This window comes from Pelophylax lessonae (assembly GCF_965119305.1).
Source record: "Pelophylax lessonae genome assembly, chromosome: 3".
NCBI lineage: Eukaryota > Metazoa > Chordata > Amphibia > Anura > Ranidae > Pelophylax > Pelophylax lessonae.
In genome coordinates, this window is record NC_138770.1 from 175,679,954 (window position 1) to 175,702,450 (window position 22,497).

Here is a 22,497-nt window from a genome sequence, read left to right on the forward strand (position 1 = left end):
TGGCTTAAACCACCCGGGGTCCATTTGTTTTTGTTTTTTTGTTCTTTTTAAAAATAGAAGGTTTACTATCGCTTTAATCTAAGCTTTGTACATTAACAAAGGACAACCAACAGTTTGCATACAATGTCTCCACATTTTCAGATGAGCTTATAATATACTTTTAGCTTTTATTCTACAATACAAAACCATATAAAGAGGCTGCAAGCCACATTTTCACTGCCTATCTGGGCTGAATCTTTATATTCAGTCTAATCTACATGTACGTGGGTATCTTTACGCTGGCTATAGACTTACGACAGCCGTGGGAAGTTTAACGAGATTAAAGCCTATTCAACCACAGTTAGCAGTCAGTCTATGAGAGCGTACAGCTCATTTACTTTGTATGACCAGTAAACTGAAGAGAAATGTGTGTGATAACAGAATGCACTGCATGAAACTGATCAGCTATAAAAAATGAGTTTCATTATATCCTGTTCATTGCAAAGTTAACTATACATTCTTATAGGGTCTCCCTTTCCCGCACTTCTCCATGGCAATATATATATACAGTATCTCACAAAAGTGACAACACTGAAGAAATGACACTTTGCTACAATGTAAAGTAGTGAGTATACAGCTTGTATAACAGTGTAAATTTGCTGTCCCCTCAAAATAACTCAACACACAACCATTAATGTCTAAAGCGCTGGCAACAAAAGTGAGTACGCCTCTAAGTGACAATGTCCAAATTGGGTCCAAAGTGTCAATACTTTGTGTGGCCACCATTATTTGTCCTAACCCTCTTGGGCATGGAGTTCACCAGAGCTTCACAGGTTGCCGCTGGAGTCCTTTTCCACTTCTCCATGATGCATCACAGAGCTGGTGGATGTTACACACCTTGAGGTTCTTCACCTACCTTTTGAGGATGCCCCACAGATGCTCAATAGGATTTAGGTCTAGAGATATGTTTGGCCAGTCCATCACCTTTACCCTCAGCTTCTTTAGCGAGGCAATGGTCATCTTGGAGGTGTGTTTGGGGTCGTTATCATGTTGGAATACTACTCTGCGGCCCAGTCCCTGAAGGGAGGGGATCATGCTTTGCTTCAGTATGTCACAGTACATGTTGGCATTCATGGTTCGCTCAATGAACTGTATCTCCCCAGTACCGGCAGCACTCAAGCAGCCTCATGACACTCCCACCACCATGCTTGACAGTAGGCAAGACACACTTGTCTTCGCTCTCCTCACCTGGTTGCGCCACACACACACTTGACACAATCTGAACCAAATAAGTTTATCTTGGTCGCTTTAGACCATAGGACATGATTCTAGCAATCCATGTCCTTAGTCTGCTTGTTTTCAGCAAACTGTTTGTGGGTTTTCTTGTGCATCATCTTTGGAAGAGGCTTCCTTCTGGGATGACAGTCATGCAGATCATTTTGATGCAGTGTGCAGCATAAGGTCTGAGCACTGACAGGCTGACCCCCCACCCCTTCAACTTCTGCAGCAATGCTGGCAGCACTCATACGTCCATTTCCCAAAGACAAACTCTGGATATGACGCTGAACACTGGCCAACTTCTTTGGTCGACCATGGTGAGGCCTGTTCTGAGTGGAACCTGTCCTGTTAAATCGCTGTATGGTCTTGACCACCGTGCTGCAGCTCAGTTTCAGGGTCTTGGCAATGTTCTTATAGCCTAGGCCACCTTTATGTGGAGCAACATTCTTTTTTTTCAGATCCTTAGAGAGTCCTTTGCCATGATGTGCTGTGTTGAACTTCCAGTGGCCAGTATGAGAGAGTAAAAGCGAATACACCAAATTTAACATACCTGCTCTCCATTCACACCTGAGACCTTGTAAAACAAACGAGTCACATGACACCGGGGGGAAAAAATGGCTAACTGGGCCCAATTTGATCATTTTCATTTAGGGGTGTACTCACCTTTGTTGCCAGTGGTTTAGACATTAATGGCTGTATGTTGAATTATTTTGAGGGGACTGCAAATTTACACTGTTATACAAGCTGTGCACTCACTACTTTACATTGTAGCAAAATTTAATTTCTTCAGTGTTGTCACATGAATTTACAAAAATGTGAGGGGTGTACTCACTTTTGTGAGATACTGTATATATATATATATATATATATATATATATACAAATATACAGTGTACTCTATACTCTCACTCTCTCTCTCTCTCTCTCTCTCTCTCTCTCTCTCTCTCTCTCTCTCTCTATATATATATATATATATATATACATACAGTACCATGAAAAAGTATTCATACCCCCTAGAAATTTTCCACATTTTGTCATGTTAAAACCAAAAACGTAAATTAATTTTATAGGATAGACCAACGCAAAGTGGCACATAATTGTAAAGTGGAAGGAAAATGACTAATGGTTTTCAACATTTTTTGTACAAATAAATATGTGAAAAGTGTGGTGTGCATTTGTATTAAGCCTCCCTGAGTCAATACTTTGTAGAACCACCTTTTGTTGCAATTACAGCTGCAAGTCTTTTTGGGTATGTCTCTACCAGCTTTGCACATCTAGAGAGTGACATTTTTTTCTCATTCTTCTTTGCAAAATAGCCCAAGCTTTTCCCATCAGATTGGATGTAGAGCGTCCGTAAACAACAATTTTCAAGTCTTGCCACAGATTCTCAATTGGATTTAGGTCTGGACTTTGACTGGGCCTTTCTAAAACATGAATATGCTTTGATTTAAACCATTCCATTGAAGTTCTGGCTGTATGTTTAGGGTCATCGTCCTGCAGGAAGGTAAACCTCTTTTGAAGTCTCAAGTCTTTTGCAGATTGACCTGTATTTGGCTCCATCCATCTTCCCATCAACTCTGACCAGCTTCCCTGTCTCTGCTGAAGAAAAGCATCCCCATAACATGATTCTGCCACCACCATGTTTCACGGTGGGGATAGTGTGTTCAGGGTGATATGCAGTGTTAGTTTTTCACCACACACAGCATTTTGCTTTTAGGCCAAAAAGTTAAATTTATGTCTCATCTGACCAGAGGACCTTCTTCCACATGTTTACTGTGTCCCCCACATGGCTTCTCGCAAACTGAAAACGGAACTTCTTATGGTTTTCTTTCAACAATGGCTTTCTTCTTGCCACTCTTCCATAAAGGTCAGATTTATGGAGTGCACAACTAATAGCTGTCCTGTGGACAGATTCTCCCACCTGAGCTGTAGATCTCTGCAGCTCCTCCAGAGTTACCATGGGCCTCTTGGCTGCTTCTATGATTAATGCTCTCCTTGACCAGGCTTGTCAGTTAAAGCGGTAGTATCCCGCTTTTTGACACTTTTACCTACAGGTAAGCCTATAATAAGGCTTACCTGTAGGTACAAATAATATCTCCTAAATCGGCATGGTTTAGGAGATATTTATCTATTATGCATCTTTCTCTCAAAGGAACAAATGTACTTAGTGAACAACTCCAAAAATTTGCTAAAGAGTATTTAAACTAGGAAGGGGGGGCAAAAGAGTGGAATTACAAGAGTCCAATTGCCCCCCGAAACAATGCCAGAACAGGTCAGAAGCACAGAGGTTAAGAAATGATAAGCTCAGAGTCCTGTCTACAAATGCTCACAGTTTAGGTAAAAAAATCAATGAACTTGGGTCAATTATGGCATCTGAGAATGTAGATTTAGTGGCTGTTACGGAGACATGGTTTAATGAAAGAAATGACTGGGACATAACTATACCAGGGTACTCTTTATACAGAAGAGACAGAGAAGGCAAGAAAGGAGGAGGAGTGGCCCTGTATGTGAAAGATAGCATTAAATCTAACCTAATACAAGTTGGTGAGGCCAACATAGAGTCAGTTTGGGTTACGTTGCAGTTTGCTAATCATGCAGTAACTCGTGTAGGTGTGATATATAGACCACCTGGTCAAGTTAAAGAACTAGATGATCTACTAGTTGAAGAAATCGCTAAAATGACAATGAAAGGAGAAGTTATCATTATGGGAGATTTCAATCTTCCAGATATAAACTGGAAAACCAAAATAGCAAGTTCTACCAGGAGTACAGATATTCTAAATTCCCTACTGGGGTTGTCTCTGCAACAAGTGGTTGAGGAGCCAACCCGGAGGGAGGCCATTTTGGATCTGGTATTCACAAATGGGGATTCGGTATATGATGTCATTGTAGGCGAAACCTTGGGATCCAGTGATCACCAGTCAGTGTGGTTTAATATAAGAACTGTGAAAGAGTCGCACCACACAAAAACAAAAGTTTTAGATTTTAGAAAAACAGACTTTTCAAAAATGAAATTAGTCATAAATGAGTCCTTATCAGACTGGAACGGATTACATGGAGTCCAGGAGAAATGGGACTACTTAAAAGGTGCATTATTGAAGGCAACAGAAAAGTGCATTAGACTTGTCAGTAAAAGCAAAAAAAGGAAGAGACCACCGTGGTACTCAGCAGAAGTGGCCCAAATCATTAAAAATAAAAAGCTAGCATTTTGTAATTATAAAAAAACCCAGAGCAATGAAGATAAGGAAATCTACAAGATTAGGCAGAAAGAGGCCAAGCAAGTTATAAGAACTTCTAAAGCGCAGGCAGAAGAAAAACTAGCTCAGTCTATGAAAAAGGGGGATAAGACATTCTTCAGATATATAAATGAAAAAAGGAAATTAAAACAAGGAATAACTAAATTAAAAACAAAGGACGGAAGGTATGTAGAAGAGAATAAAGGGCTAGCCGACTGCCTTAATGAATACTTCTGTTCAGTTTTTACAGAAGAAAAAGAAGGAGAAGGACCTCCACTTGAAAGGATGACTAATGAATCGTTTGATGCATGTGTCTTTACAGAGGAAGACGTTCTAAGATTGCTGTCTAAAGTGAAGACAAATAAGTCACAGGGTCCTGATGAGATACACCCAAAATTATTAAAAGAGCTTAGTGGTGAGCTGGCAAAACCATTAACAGATTTATTTAACCAATCATTAGCAACAGGAGTCGTCCCGGAAGATTGGAAATTGGCAAATGTCGTGCCCATTCACAAGAAAGGTAGTAGGGAGGAATCGAGCAACTATAGACCAGTGAGTCTGACATCAATAGTAGGCAAATTAATGGAAACCCTATTAAAGGATAGGATTGTGGAACATCTTAAATCCCATGGATTGCAAGATGAAAAACAACATGGGTTTACTTCAGGGAGATCATGTCAAACAAATCTTATAGACTTTTTTGACTGGGTGACTAAAATAATAGACGGTGGAGGTGCAGTAGACATTGCATATCTAGATTTTAGTAAGGCTTTTGACACTGTCCCACATAGAAGACTTATCAATAAACTGCAGTCATTGAGCATGGACTCCCATATTGTTGAGTGGATTAGGCAGTGGCTGAGTGACAGACAACAGAGGGTTGTAGTCAATGGAGAACATTCAGAACAAGGTCATGTTACCAGTGGGGTACCTCAGGGATCTGTACTGGGACCAATTTTGTTTAATATCTTCATAAGTGATATTGCAAAAGGCCTCGATGGTAAGGTTTGTCTTTTTGCTGATGACACAAAGATATGTAACAGGGTTGATGTTCCTGGAGGGAAACGCCAAATGGAAAAGGATTTAGGAAAACTAGAAAAATGGTCAGAACTCTGGCAACTGAAATTTAATGTGGATAAGTGCAAGATAATGCACCTGGGACGTAAAAACCCAAGGGCAGAATATAGAATATTTGACACAGTCCTGACCTCAGTATCTGAGGAAAGGGATTTAGGAGTAATTATTTCAGAAGACTTAAAGGTGGGAAGACAATGTAATAGAGCAGCACGAAATGCCAGCAGAATGCTTGGATGTATAGGGAGAGGTATAAGCAGTAGAAAGAGAGAAGTGCTTATGCCGCTGTACAGAACACTGGTGAGACCTCACTTGGAGTATTGTGCGCAGTACTGGAGGCCATATCTCCAGAAGGATATAGATACTCTAGAGAGAGTTCAGAGAAGAGCTACTAAACTAGTACATGGATTGCAGGAAAAAACTTACCAGGAAAGGTTAAAGGACCTTAACATGTATAGCTTGGAAGAAAGAAGAGACAGAGGGGATATGATAGAAACTTTTAAATACATAAAGGGAATCAACTCGGTAAAGGAGGAGAGCATATTTAAAAGAAGAAAAACTACCACAAGAGGACACAGTTTTAAATTAGAGGGGCAAAGGTTTAAAAGTAATATGAGGAAGTATTACTTTACTGAGAGAGTAGTGGATGCATGGAATAACCTTCCTGCAGAAGTGGTAGCTGCAAATACAGTGAAGGAGTTTAAGCATGCATGGGATAGGCATAAGGCTATCCTTCATATAAGATAGGGCCAGGGACTATTCATAGGATTCAGATATATTGGGCAGACTAGATGGGCCAAATGGTTCTTATCTGCCGACACATTCTATGTTTCTATGTTTCTATTTACAGTGCATGCAGCCGCTCTCGCGAGCGGCGCATGCGCTCTGAAGGTCCGGGGGGACCTTCAATTAATTTGCCGGGAGCTTGCCGGAAAATCACTCCCGCGCGCATGCGCGGGAGTGACGTCATCGCGGCTCCGGCCAATCATCGCGCCGGAGCCGTCTCTTCCGGCCAATCACCGCGCCGGAGCCCCCGAACCCGGAAGAGACGGCGAGGGATCATGGCACCGCCCGCAGCGATGTCCGGGGGTCCGTGTCGGGGCTTCGTTCTAAGGTAAGTTACACATAATGGGCTAGTATGCCATGCATACTAGCCCATTATGCCTTTGTCTTGCAGGTGTTTTTTTTTTTTTTCCCCCAAGGGTTTACAACCGCTTTAAGGGGGATGGCCATGTCTTGGTAGGTTTGCAGTTGTGCCATATGCCAGATGTTCAAAGCTTGGTATATTTTTTATAACCTAACACAGCTTTAAACTTCTCCACGACTTTAGCCCTGACCTGTCTGGTATGTTCCTTGGCCTTCATGATGCTGTTTCTTCACTAAGGTTCTCTAACAAACCTCTGAGGGCTTCACAGAACAGCTGTGTTTATACTGAGATTAAATTACACACAGGTGGACTCTATTTACTAATTAGATGACTTCTGAAGGCAATTGGTTCCACTAGATTTTAGTTAGGGGTATCAGAGTAAAGAGGGCTGCATACAAATGCACGCCGTGCTTTTCAAATATTTATTTGTAAAAAATTTTGAAAACCATTTATCATTTTCTTTCCACTTTGCGTTAGTTTATCACATAAAATTGCAATAAAAACATTTTCGTTTTTGGTTGTAACATGACAAAATTATGAAAACTTCAAGGGATATGAATACTTTTTCAAGGCAATGTATATACACTATATTACCAAAAGTATTGGGACCCTTTACATGTACATGAACTTTAATGGCATCCCAGTCTTAGTCCTTAGGGTTCAATATTGAGTTCGCCCAACCTTTGTCGCTTTAACAGCTTCAACTCTTCTGGGAAGGCTGTCCACAAGGTTCAGGAGTGTGTCTATAGGAATGTTTGACCATTCTTCCAGAAGCGTATTTGTGAAGTCGGGCACTGATGTTGGACGAGAAGGCCTGGCTCGCAGTCTCCGCTCTAATTCCTCCCAAAGGTGTTCTATCAGGTTGAGGTCAGGACTCTGTGCCAGCCAGTCAAGTTCCTCCACCCCAAACTCGCTCATTCATGTCTTTATGGACCTTGCCTTGTGATAGAACACCTTTGGGATGAATTAGAGCGGAGCCTACAAGCCAGGTCTTCTCATCCACATCAGTGCCTAACCTCACATATGCGCTTCTGGAAGAATGGTCAAACATTCCCATAGACACACTCCTAAACCTTGTGGACAGCCTTCCCTGAAGAGTTGAAGCTGTTCTAGCTGCAAAGGAGGTCCAACTCAATATTGAAACCTTGGGTCACTACTTGAACAGGTGTTTGACCAGTCCTGTCCTTTGGACCCTGTACATAATCTACTGGGTCTTCTTTTTCCTGGTCTTAAGAAGAGGAGTAATCGCTTATGTAGCACCCTCCAAGGTAGATGCTTGGTATCAGCAAGGCCATGTTTTCAGCTAGGTTGTCATGGTTCCCAGGTGTGACTGTTGAGACCGGGGAGTCTCCCCACTGTAACCCAATGAGGGCTCTCATTGGGCAGTGGAGAAAACCCGGCCAATGGCACACCAGGGCTTGTATCTATTCCAGGAGGGCAGATTATGCCGCACAGCATTCTGGGAGAGGGTATAAGTCTGATGGGAGCACATGACTCATCGTCTTTGGAGGGAAGCAGAGTCCCAGGAGGGAGGAGACAGCTGTTTCTCCTCCTGTCAGGAAGAATCGGGTGTCCCAGGCGGCTGGCCTAAGGGGATACAGGGCTGAGCTGAGCTGCAGAGAAGGATCCAGGTGTGCTGAGGACCAGCGGAGCATTGGGGTGGAGTTTCAGGAAAGCATTCTGAGTCGTGAGTACTGCAAACTGCCCCTGGGGATCTGCCTAGTCAGAGGGGACCACTCCGGAGAAGGTCAGAGGATCCAGGAGCTAGCTAGCTGGTACAGGAATATAGTAAAGGGGGTACCAGAGAATACTCTGAAGAGTAAAGGGAGTGCCAGTGGTTGGGCCCTGAAGTGTAAAGTGTTAGGTGTTGCAGCATCGTTGCTAGTTGCTACCTCAGTCAGAGAAGACTACAGGGAGCAGTGCAGAGGACTTTTGAGCTGTGAGGAAGCATCAGAAGTCAAGTTTCAGTTCACAGACAGCAAGTCAGATTTACAAGCGCCAGTAAGCGTTGGTCGGCATTCAGCCGACGCCAAGACAGCGCTAGGTGGCATTTTTTCTCAAGTGTCCCAATTCTGTACCTCATTCCCTTCTCACATCCAAGTTCCTAAAAAAAAAACTAAAACCAAAGATGCCGGACTGTTCATTGTCTCAGATCTCACACTTGGGCAACAAGCTTAAATGTGCTGTTGGTGGTAACGGTAACCATGGCAGACCCACATCAGGCCCAATGCCTGGAAATATTGCTACACCTAAATGCATACATATTACTATCAGCCAAACGGGCAATCCCGGTCTGCTGGCTGTCCACCAACCCACCCTCCAAGTCTCAACTCTTGCTTCTCATTGCTGAGATTCAGAGAATGGAGTTCTTAACTGCAAATGTTTCCAATACTTTTACTAAATTTCATAACTGCTGGGATCAATGTGACCAATCAATATATGGAGATGGCCCTTTGAACCCTTCAGCTTATTGATCCTTCCATCCCCAAACATTCTCCTCTTACTTTAAAACCTAATGTTCAGTTTCTTGTCTGTGTACTTAAATCCTGACATGAATCGAATTACGTGCACTACATATTCTGTTGTAAATACTATGTTTACTACACTCATACTTGTCATACTTGTCTTGAACAGCTGCTTAAAGGCAGGTGTCCCAATACTTTTGGTAATATAGTGTGTGTGTGTGTATATATATATATATATATATATATATATATATATATATATATCTATATATATATACTGGCCAACCTAGGGATTTGATACAGTAAAAAAAAAAAAACTAAATTTATTAGGATAGATGAGTTATCCCAACTTTAATCAATTTTTCATTTAAATTCAGATAATTTTCTCCTAAAAATGGAAAGTTCACAAACATAGACATTGTTCAGGTTTAAAATCATTATTTTCCCACATTAAATGGGCATTTACCAGTTGAAAGCTCTATTTTCTCATAAATACTAATGTAAAGTCTATTTTAGAAAACTGTAATTCTCTTGCTTGCTTCTCATTTTCTTGACACTATTTTATAACACTAAACTACAATGTAGCCAAATACATGTAACACTTGGAAGGAGACCCCTATTCAGAAGTACATAAGTTTACAATTTTTCTGGAAGCTGCAATTGCAGAGCTGTTCAGCAGCTACGCCTACAGGAGAAAACAAGTACTGCAGCCTAGGTTAAAGTGAACCTTTGCCCAGACTATGCACACTAAAGTATTTACATTTTCTGAACAAGCAGGTACTGCAATTTAACACAAGTCCTCATTCGCCTAATTTAAGCAATGTGGAGAAATTAGTCTTCCAAATGATTGTAAAGGTAAAATCTTTTTTTATATAAAATAAAATAGAAGTTTATGATTTCCTTTTTTGTACAATGATTTTTCACAGAGCAGCCCCTTACCTCTTCCTCTAGCATCCCCAGCCAGCCATGTGTGTTCCTTCTCTCCTGAGTAAGCCCCCCACAGCAAGCCACTTGCTATGGGGGCACAAGTGTAGGCTCGCTCCCATGCCGGGCGTGAGTGTCCACAGAACAAGAAAAGGCAGCACCTATAACTAGAGACAGGGGTAATACAGTAGCTATTTTAATTACAAAAATTCTGTGGTTGGTGTGACGGACGTGGGTGTCAGATCCCTACCCTCCTCACTAACTTGTGACAAAGGACCGGCCAATCTAACACCACGCTGTCACTTATGTAACAATGCCAATCTCAGCTGCACCCTGCACAAAGATTTTCCAGCTCGCAGGACCACAATCTAGATGCCAGCAGGCTGAGAGTGATTCTCACTGGGCTAATTAAGCAATTAACCCTTTAAATGTCACCACCGCCGTTTTGGTATGAGCAAAAGGAAGCTAGTAATTTCAGATACCTGCCCTCCTCACTAACTCGTGACAAAGGACCGGCCAATCTCACACCACGCTGTCACTTATGTAACAATACCACTCTCGGCTGCACCCTGCACAAAGATTTTCCAGCTCGCGGGGCCACAATCTAGGTGCCAGATGCCTGAAAGCGATTGTCACTGGGCTAATTAAGCAATTAACCCTTTAAATGTCACCACCCCCATTTTGGTCTGAGCAGGAGGAAGCTCGTAATTTTAGAAATACCAATTTTGATTTTAGAATAATCATCTGTAACACACACTGTCACCACAGACAGGTATGTTTATAGGATTTATTGTATACCGTAGCACTCTTCAAGAGACAGGTCCTTTGTTAGCTTGCAATAAGAGCTTAGGTACAAGGTTAACACTTTTCAAAATAAAGTTTTCATAATGAAAAGGTCAAAGTTGGTGAAAATAAAATATTTACAGAAAAAAAAAGGTGTTTCAAAGAAATAGAGACATAATTCAGCAATGGAAAAATAAGGCAGAATTGTGGAGGAAGAAAACTTGCAGTTAATGTCATGGGTGTTATCAGAGTTCAGTCAATGAGCCAGGTGTTATTGGTTCTCAAACTTGATAGATATTCTTGCTTTGAAGGTACATGAGAACTCCCAACTGGTTAGGGATCTCTCTTTCCCTCTGGGATCAAAGGGGTGTTGACAGATGCCCCTGTGCAATAAACCGGAGTGGCCATGGGCTGTCCTGAGTTTATGACAATATCAGGTCCCTCCTCTATAGACAGTTTTATACCACTATTCATATCTTCCAATATGTACCGGTTACATTTTTTAAACTGATAGATCAAGGCCCAGCATTGAATCTCGCATCCAGGGATACTAAACCTGTCACCCAGGGAATATCTGACAGCTGTCTTCCCTCCTATATGTGCTAGTGTGGTCATGTATGACCTTAATTCGTTCAGTATGACATTTCCCATCCAAATATATAGGTATTGTTAATGTTTCATGTTCCTGTCTGGGTTTATGAATTGTATGTGTGTTTGTTAAATTTTGAATTGGGCAGGGCTCTATAATTGCATTTTACAATCCCCATTAGTTCTGGTTATCCTTAATGGATTTGGTCAAAGTTTTATGATAGGTCTGGACAGAAGAAACAGACATCCTGCCATGACTCATTAGCGTTTTACAGCTCTGCACAGGCCTAAGTGCTGGTTTTTGATGTCTTTGAGATAACGGCTCTTTTAAAGCATAAAACCTATGCATTCCATGAATCAAAGGAGGGGGTAATATCACTGTGGCAATGTGTAATTGTTCTGCAAGACTGTCATGGCAGACCTATAAATGACTGAACAACATGGCCCCTTGCTACAGCTTTTCGTGTGTGTCCAGTACGGGATATCATTACAGTTGGGTTATCCTTAAATTATTTTATTGTAAAAATTATTTATTATCAGAAATTACCTCCAGATAAAAAAAGGAGGGTGTATAGAACCCTCGGCCTCAAAGGAACACACATAAGCCACAATAACAATACAAACCATACATATGTTTCATGCAAGCAAAACAAAAACATTAAACATAAACAACAGAAAATCATGCGGACACCACAAATTTCCCCCACAGGGCTATACCATGGCAATTTGCTGTTTATTAATTACCAATTACAGTGTGTGAGGTAATTGCCCTGTGTGTGAACCGCCTTGGGGGCTTGAGCTGGAATGAAGCTAAGTGGTATGGTTGGTTGCCTTACAGTCTATTCCTCGTTTTTAGGGCTAGACGATGTAATAATGTCTCTGATGCTTCAATTTTTGAAGTGGGTCATGGATCCAATGGCTGTAGGGTATTTTCCAATAAAAAAAAACTTAATGATATGAGCAGATGAGCAGTGTCTGGTAGTATAGCAGCCTTTCAGCAAACGTCAAAAGCAGTGGGTTAGCACATATATGGCTTGGCAAAAAGGCTTTTAAACCAACAATTGTTCAGTGTTTTTTGTTACAACTGATGTATTGCATATAAACCCAATCACCAGGGTGTCACGGCATTTCAACCTATGGCTGGAATTGAGGATCGGCCATGGTTGGCTAGCATGTAAGGTTATGCTGTAAATGTATAATGCTCTTGTTGTAGTAAGATATAATCATATAAATTCTGCAGGTTACAGTATCTCCTAGATGTTTCCTCACTCCTACTGGTGGTAATTTCTTTGACACATAGGCAGTGCTTATAACCATGCAGTAAGAATATGGTTTAGAGCAGTGGTCCTCAACCCTGGCCTACAGGGCCCACTAACAGGCCAGATTTGCAAGATAACTGAAATACATCACAGGTGATATCATTTGCTGCTCAGTGATTGCAGTACTCTAGTCTGCATCTCCCCAAGGTAATACTTAAAATCTGGCCTGTTAGTGGGCCCTGAGGACCAGAGTTGAGGACCACTGGTTTAGAGCACAGGGTAACCACCTGCGCGTTCCAACCACTAGCCGCATGCATCATAAAGGAGCTACAACAGGCTATTGTCCATCAAGGTTCTATGATATACATATCCTATGTAAGTGTCAGGGTGAGTTTGAGGATTTTTGAGAATGAATTACATCAAAGTACAAGTTGTTACAGAGGTCAGGGATAGCTAGTTTTAAAGCTTTTTTTAACTGCTTAAAGTGTTTTTTACCTTAAAAAAAATAGATCCTGTTTCCTTAAAGCATGTTATACAGCACAGTGCTTGTGCTATGTAATTTGGCTCTTTGTATCATCTGAAATACCTGGCTGATTCTACCTGGTTCTGCCCTCCCCCCTATAAACTGACCACAGTGTATTATGGCTGCTGAGCCCTGACACTGTAGTCAGTTTACATGCCTCCGTCATCCGCTGTGTCTCCTCTCTGCTCTCCCCTGCCTGCCTGTCAGCTCCAGACACTGCTCGCACCCCTCCTGCTGCTATAAAAACTATATTATCTGTATATCATCCCATCTGTTATATAATGCTATGTGTCCCAGTGTCTGTGCTGTATAAAAAAATGCAGATTACTACCTCATCTTAGAGCTTCTTAGAGTGACTCCTCAACTCTCTGCTTCTGAAGCCTCCCCCGTAAGCGGGGGATTCTCGACCCCTCCCGCTATAGCTGTCAGCAAGCAAAAGGAGAGAGCTGAGGAGTTACGTAAGCACCGGGAGACGCTTTAAGATGAGGTAGTAATTGGCATTTTTTTTATACAGCAGACACTAGGACACATAGCATTATATAACAGATAAGTTGGAATACAGATAATATAGTGGCTTAACAACCACTTTAAGGACTTATTTACACCATATACAGAGACACAAGTTTTTCTGTACACGTTCAGAAAGGGCACAAAGAAAAGAATTGTTCTCTGTGTGCTCTGTTCAACCCACAACAGTAGTATCACATGCAGAGTTTTTCTGCAGAGTTTTTCTGTGCAGGAATCGGCAACGTGTATGCAGTTTTCTGCACGAAAACAAAAAAACTGACGTGACATCAGTATTGTGGTATGAACAGGGCAGAAAAGCAAGTGATGACACAGCGTGTGATGTCTATCACTCTGTTGATCCCCGCTGAGCAGGCGGATGACAGGTCTGTCTATGCACAGTGAGCAGTCAGAGTCCTGCTCTCCTCTATGGGGAGATTGGATGAAAACAGACAGCCTGTCTGTTTTCATCCAATCCCAATTCGATCTGACCCGCTGGACGGATGGCGAACGTATCAACATCCGTCTGTTTTCAGTGGATCTTGTCAGATCGCATGCCAGGCGAGTGTCAGCGGACATATGTCTGCTGACATCCGCCTCTCCATAGAGGAGAATGGGTGGCCTGATCAGGTCCGCCTGAAAAACAGACAGGCGGACCTGTCGGTCTGATCGTGTGAAAGGGGCCTTGATCGAAATAATGGGCAGTCATACTTTGTTACATGTTGCCTTATGCGTACAAATGTTCTGTATGTGACATTAGTGAACTACTATTGTTGCTGTATTTTCTATTTCTTCTTTCTATATCTTGGAAAGAAAAAAATAATCGAAACAGAAAATGTGCATTTATTATTTTTTTGTAGTATGCGCCTGCAAAGCATTGCACCCACGATCTGATGCAGAGTAAGCTGTCTGCTCAAACATCGTACGGGCAGGCAGCAATACATTGACAGGAAGACTCAATGAACTACCTAGAGCAGGGGTTCCCAAACTGTGGGTCGGGACCCACTGGTGGGTCGCAAGCTGCGCTTGAGTGGGTCGCGCTGAGCTTGAAATCCCTGAGAGCGGACCCGAAAACTGTGGGTCGGGACCCACTGGTGGGTCGCAAGCTGCGCTTGAGTGGGTCGCGCTGAGCTTGAAATCCCTGAGAGCGGACCCGCTTAAATTGAGAGCCAGAGCAGGCCAATCAGTTTACGGAGGCTGGTCTGCATTTCCCACGAGGTGGATACTTGCATCAGTGAGTACGTATATGGGCTGTTATGTAGGTTGTAGGATATGTTCATAGGGTGCAGAGCCAGCTCCTCAGTCCTGCTGGCAGGAGCGGTGAGGGCTAGACTGGCGGTGGGATTCTCTCCCCTTTAGCGGGCAGAAACAGCAGCCTCGGTGTCATAGGAGGACCAGGTCAGCTTCTATTTTTAATTTAACATCCCCCTCCCTTTAAAATATGCATTTTTATTATCTGCATTTATATAGCGCCAACAAATTCTGTAGCGCTTTACAATATTCAATTACAAGCAAGTGGGTCATGAAAAAAAAACTGTATTCAGAAGTGGGTCTTGGCCCAAAAAAGTTTAGGAAGCCTTGACCTAGAGAGCTCAACAGCGCCCTGGTAGTTCATTGAGAATTACAAGCCGACAGCTGCAAGGGCTTCGGGTATCTGTAGTTTTCACATCCACAGAACACTGTGAATGAATGATGTGGCCGAGCAGGCGGAGCCGCGTTTTCTTTCAATTCTGACAGCGAGTGCAGGGAGAAGATCAAATTGGGGGATAGGCTGGTGCAAGTACTATGTTACATGTAACACCTTGAACATGGGCATAACATGGAACAAAAGGTGAACGTTAATGTTCATATTCAGATCACAGGTGAACTTTAATAGATGAATGCAATTTATGGTAAATCTACTAACACTGAAGTTTGGAGCCTGCCATTGTTTACCTTCTCTGAAAATGCTAGTTGTCTGGCTTTTAATCAGAAAGGTCAGAAAAAAAATGAAACAGCTCCTATTTGAATGCTTGCACGGGGTCATAGGCTCAAAGTATTTAAGCCACTGGATTATCATGAAAAGTACACCTAGTATTTTCAGAAGGAGAGGTCAGCCTCCGTAGTTCTGTAAAGACAGCTTTGCTTTAATTTCAGTTTAGTCTACAGGTGACCCTCGTAACACAGAGGGGTCAGAAGCAGTGTTGCTATCATTGTAAATCCTATTTAGAATACCTAGAAGGGAATGTACATACACATTAGACATATTATAATATGCATACTTATCATTATATAATACTGAGCACTTACTTGTGCACATTGCTTCTGGTGGATCAAAATCTGCACGATAGTAGCCATTGCGGCAGATACAGATGGGAGAGGCCTCCGCCGTGGATCGACTGTTCGCAGGACATGGAGCGCAAATCCCCAATCCTTGATTGGCTTTAAACATACCAGCTGGGCAGGCTGGGGAAAAGCAGAGAAAATAAAACCTGCATTAATTCATGTATTCATCCCACTGCGTCTGGGCAGCTAAAATAAATGAATCATTGACTTATAACATTTCCACAGACTGAAGAAACAAGGAGCAAGTCAGTAACTGCACAACTGTATTTGACATCTATCAATATTGGCCACCTTCAGACCAAAAGCCTGAAGGTCAGAAACAGTCAGACTGTTGTGTCTGAACATGTATAGGCAGTCAGTCAGCCGGCTCCCTCCATTCAATGACAGTATCAGAATCAAGGCAGGTGCGTCTGACAGACTGAGCTCGTGATATGTTTACTTGTGTTCCTATTGATTTCTTCTTCACTGGCTGTGTCAACACTAGAACATGTACAGTGAGTTAACACTACTTAGTAAATAAGCCTTCTAATGCAAAGAACAGACCTGTACTGTCTGCAACCCCTTAGATGCCTCTTGTCATCCGCCTTCCTTCTCTGGTATCTCTCATGTAGACAGAAAAAGGGCAGGGCGGCTAAAATGCAAAACTTGGGCTTTACATTTCAAAATGTCACAATTAACCACTTCAGCTCCAGAAGGTTTCACCCCCTTAATGACCAGGCCATTTTTTGCGATTTGGCACTGCGTAGTTTTAACTGACAATTGCAAGGTTGTGCGACGCCGTACCCAATTACAATTGATGTCCTTTTTCCCCACAAATAGAGCATTTTTTAGATTTTGGTGTCCACTGTGCAGAATCCCAAAGAAAACAAGCACTAATCCAACCATAGGGTGCAATGGCCACTCACTGTAATAAGGGACTCCAAAACAATCCGGTAGTAGGGATTCTTCCGTAATAGTAGGTGGTCAGCTCATGTAAGACAAACAAGCATCTCCATGGTGTAGTATAAAAAAGCAGGATTTATTCATAAAAAATAGTAACTTACAAGTTGGTGTAAAATAGCAGGTAAAAAGCTATTTTAAATAAATAAATAAATAAATACAATTTTTATTTTTATTACTTATTATTATTTTATTGTTTCTTTTTTTTTTATTATTATTCTATTTTAAATAACATTTTTTATTAATAAATCCTTCTTTTATATACTACACCATGGAGATGCTTGTTTGTCTTACATGAGCCAACCACTTACCATTACGGAAGAATCCCTTCTACTGGATTGTTATTTAACGCACTTAATATCCCTTATTAGGTGAGCGGCCATTGCACCCATTGGTTGGATTAGTGCTTGTTTTCTTTGGAATTCTGCACAGAGGACACTTCTATCACTGATCACAGCCACTTATTATTTGTGGACTTTTTATATATTATCTCTTTACAAATATATGGACTTTGATGCTATTTATATATATTTTTTGAGAATATTTTTTCTTTTCTTCACTTTTATTACACTATGTTTATGTGGTCTTGTTACTCACTTGTGTTCTTATTGTAGCATGTTTTGCACTTTAGTTAAGGTGCTCATGATCATCAGCTATATTGGTTCTAATTTTGCTCTTTGTGTGCTTCACCCATGAAAATAGTTGCTCACAAATATAGGTGCTGCTGAAAACCGATGACATGATTAAGGTGTGATTGTGAGGAGTGGGATATTTTTCTTTGTAACAATAAAACGTAGAAAAGTCCATTAAAGAGGCACTGTTCAATTTTTCTTTGGACGCATGTGTTCGCTAAGTGTAAACACATTTTTACAAAAAAATCCATAAAAGAACAACATTTTTAAATAAGTTTATGCTTTTGTGTTGGGCCATATTCATAGCTGCCTTGGGGCGCACGCTGCCTGTGGACTGCAGGTTTGGCACCCCAGTGCTACATGAATCATCTGCTCTTACTTAAGATGGCCACAGCCAAAAATGCTGAGGGTTTTTTTCAAGGTGATTTCTCATCAAAAGCATGGAGACATGGATGGATGGGTGAGCTTGCTTTGAATAATAAAAATGAATTATATAGCGTATTTGATCTGTGGTTATTCAGATACCGTGTAGTTCCTCTTTAAATACTCTGTACATTTCCCTACACCTACACAAAGTCTACCCTGTAAAAGCACAGCTGGAGTCTGATTGGTGGCTTTAGGGTAATAAAATTGTTGCTATTATGGAATATTTCATATGTAAGGGCACGCATTAAGTCTTATTGCTCAAAGTGTCTAACAGAATACCGTTGCCTAAAGCAAGCAGATTATTCCATTAATTTTCACATATTGCTCCAGATAAATGGAAGGTAGACTTTGATTGGTTGCTATGGGAACAAGAACAGTTATTTGAGACCCTTTGATAATGTGGTTGTATTTAAATTTTCTTCATCCAATAGCGGAGCTACCTTTGGCAGAGGGGGCGACCCACATAGGGCCCCAAGAATAAACAAAACCTAAGCTGACCTCCCCATCAATTCCACTTCGGTAAGATTGGAGACTTCTGCACACTTTTCCTATAGGGAGCATTTATTGAGTCTAGGTTGTTGAGTTTTTGAATGCCCAGTCAATCCAAAACTAGTATCTGAATAATCAATCAGCTTCTCATATTTCCTGGCAATAGAGACTTTGCTGCTGCCAGAGAGCTAACTTTACATGCACCACGCTTCAAGAATCACGATTTTCAGACTTTGCCTGGTCCTGGTTCATTCAGCAAAATTCCAGTAAAGCGAAACCGCTTCAATTCCCAGTTTGTCTAGCTTGACCATGAGATTTCTTGTGAAGATGTACAAGCATGTACAAATAAACAGACATCAAAGAAGAAACCTTGACACGTGTTTAATTGTAATATTTACTCAGGCAGCAAGGTTCCCAGTTCCACCCACATGCTGCAACCATTCTCCCGGCTGGAAATATTTTATTTATTGTATATTAAAAAGACTGTAGAAGGAGGAGTGGCACTGCTGTGGCAGGAATAGTGAATCTTGGACAGGTAAGCAAATTCAGTAAATCTGCTAAGGACATCTTGTTGCTATACTCCATGAAAGATAGTAGGCCAGTTAAATATTTAGTCTTATGCCTCGTACTCACGCAACGATTGTTGGCCGTGAATGTTCGGCCAACGTCCGATCGGCCGATTGTCGGCTTGTTAGTATGATGCTTCCGACAACCGACTCCGACTTTTCGGCCGAACAAAATCTGGTGTGCATGCTATAAAATTTTTGTTGGCCGTCAACAGAACGGCCGATTTTCCGTCAGTCAGTACAGATTTCAGCAGACAAAATTCAGATGAGCAAGACTGGGCATGCTCAGAGAAGAAAAAACACACGGAAAGTTAACCAGCACATGACATCACTTCTGAAGTTGGTTTTTGTTGGCCGAGAAAATTTGTGTGCAGTCTAGAGCACATTTCAACCAACACAACAACACTGGACAAAAGACGGCCGATCGGTCGGCCGATAATCGTTGCGTGTGTACGAGGCATTAGTGAACCCAAAAGAGAAACATTTAATTGGTTTACTGAATATGACATTTAAAACAATAGAACTGACTAGAGAAGATTTGTGGTACTCGGTGGGACATGCTATACAAACATCACACAGAACACATGTTGCGTGCACAGAGGAAACAATCATGACAGCAACACCAACTTTCATAATGAAAGCAATAGCCAATTGGAAGGCAGTGCTCTCCTAAAATGTATCTCAGGATGTAAAGTGCCCACCACCAATTGGTGTATGAGATACATTCTACATACAAGGAATATAAGAATAGTGACCATTCAGAAGAGTCTGTTTTCTCAGTCTTGAGACTTTGTTCTTGCCATTTAAACAGCATTTTGTCTTCGACCCTGATGAAAGGCAGAAAAAAAAAAAAACTCCCAGCAGCAGTCACTCCCGACACGGCAATCAATTTCTCCTCATCATCTGCTAATATCTAGAAAGGAGCGGTGAATGACAGGTTAAAGGGCTTCAATAAAGATTAGAAAGACCATATCTCCAAAAGGAAATTGCTTGAAAAAGTGGTTATTCCACCAGCTTCTATTAATTTCCTTTCCCTGGTTACCTCAAGGAGACTCATATCCTGACACAGAGGAGATGGGGAGTGCGGCCTCTCTGTCTTATCCCAATCAGAGACACAGAAACACTCAACACTTAACCCCATCCAGGTAGCTCATATCTTTACAATCAGCTGAGCTCTCTGTGCAAGGACATTAGGGGGTCACGCTTAGCTACATCTACCAGAGATGAATTAAAACTGAAACTTGATGCAATCTTTCCTTCCAGCTTTCTGCCATAGCAGGAACATTTCAAGGAATACTATTATTAGGTAAAACAGCGTGTAAACAAATACAGTTCCATTACTATCTCTGTTGCAGCCAATCTTTGCATGGCTTCAATCTTCAGCTTCCGTCACTTCTGGGTGGGTGGGATGCCTTTGTCCTACTCCTGCCCACTATGGACCCTATCCCTGCTACTACATTACTAGTCTGTCCCATCTAAATAATATATTTCATCACAACATCCATAAGCTTGTCTCCAAGTAGAAAGCTTATTTTATTGTATGGTCTTTCCTAGATCATTGTGCTATAAAGAAGCTTTTCACTTGGAGACAAGCTTGTGAGTTTGCTGACTTTATATTTCATCCACCGTGACTACTCAGGAAACGTTGCAGCACCCCATTAACCATATGGTTAATTCCAGTATGGTGGGGTAGAAGAATCTACTGTATGCTCAGCAATTCTGAAGGACGCACACTAATTGCATAGCAGATTGGGGTGGGGTGGGGGCTGCAGACAAAGTGGGCAGCAGGGAGTCACAAACATCTGCTACACCCAGAAGTGTCAGATGTTAAAGCAGTGCTCCACCCAAAAAGGGAAACTCCACCTATTTTTGCCTCCTCCTCCCCCCTGCTGCCACATTTGGCACCTTTGGAAGGGGGGAACAGGTAACTGGTTTTGACAGGTACCCACTCCTAATTCCTTTGCTGGGACGTAGTCAACCAGAAGTCCAGCCCCCTTCTCCTTCCTCTGCTGCCGGGCCATTCACAAAGCACAGCATGCTTTGTGCATGCACAGTAGGGAACCATCTTCCCTCACCCGAAATGGCTGCACCAGCACCCGAGAGCAAATTGAAAAATCGGCTTGGGTGAAGACACCTCTGGATTTGTGGACAGGTAAGTGTCCTAATATTAAAGATCAGCAGCTACAGCATTTGCAGCTGCTGACTTAATTTTTTTCTGAAGGAGCCTAGAGCTCCACTTTAAGAATTTTACAGGAGAGTAGAGATTGGTTGCAAAGGAGGTAGAATTAGTAAAGGTGGCTGTTTTTTTTTTTTTTTTTCAGCTAGATTCTTCCATCCACACAAATTAGGTAAATGGAGGAATTTCTACTGTCGGGAAATTGTATTCTGACAGCAAGACACGCAGCTGACTGGCTGCAGTTTTCCAACATGTCTCTTCAGCAGAGCCTTAGAAAAGGAAAAAGAAAGCAGAAACTGCTTTCCTAAAACACTAGTGGACTTTTTAGGCACAACATGAGGCAGTCTATATCAAAATAATAATCTTTATTACAAATATCTTAAACATACTAGTATAAAATCAATAGAACACCCTCTACTTAAAGTAGGTCAAACAAATACCCAATCCCATGCATGGACACAAACTTCTGTCAGAAAGTATATGTTAATGTGTCAAAGTCCATCAAAAGAAGATGTTTATAATTCTATCGACGTGGATATCAGCATTCAAATCCACAATTCCTCCATACTTGGTAGTCAAAACAGGATACAAGGCATGCATTTGAAGAAGAGGGCAAGTCCCTGAAAACGTGTCATGCACACCTCCTCTCCCGATATCCACCAGGCATTTTGACAGCTGTCATCCCCGTGTTTAGCCTAGAATGCTGCGGCCAATACCCCTACTTGGAGTTGGCTGACTGCCTGTCATCTACAGTCTCACACTGATTACAGCTGCCTGGTCCCATGTGCTCCCTATCCATGCTTTTTCATGCTAACTTCTATGTAAGTGTGCTGCTTATTTTAATAAAGTGTTTTTAATTTGATACTGACCTCAGTGCCCCGCTATTCGTTTTCTTCCACATGCTCTTCTTGTTTAACTGTGCTCCACTTATATACTGTGCTCCACCACCTAGTATATGAGGGACCACTCACCTGAATGCTTTGGGCCACCACGACCCTGACCACTTATATGCTGATTCCTATTTTGGGTTTGTAACGTACATCCACTTCCTTTTTTGCTTACATGCAATGTTCTGATAATGCCTTCCGGTGAAATGCATCGAGGTCTGACTAGTGGCGGCATTTCCGGATCTTTCACTGGCAACACACCCGGTTTAGGTGGAACGCACGCTGGCTCAGAGAGACA

The 22,497-nt window shown here is 41.8% G+C and overlaps 1 protein-coding gene across 3 annotated transcripts in view; it reads right to left on the reverse strand.

Moving 5' to 3' along the window:
- The window catches only part of EPHB1 (EPH receptor B1), a 453,186-nt gene that overhangs the window by 144,614 nt on the left and 286,075 nt on the right, over window positions 1-22,497 (reverse strand). For all 3 annotated transcript variants that reach the window (XM_082252213.1, XM_082252214.1, XM_082252215.1), the window contains exon 4: window positions 16,049-16,204. In XM_082252213.1, the coding sequence (XP_082108339.1) occupies window positions 16,049-16,204 (156 nt within the window). The remainder of the gene's footprint in view (window positions 1-16,048; window positions 16,205-22,497) is intronic.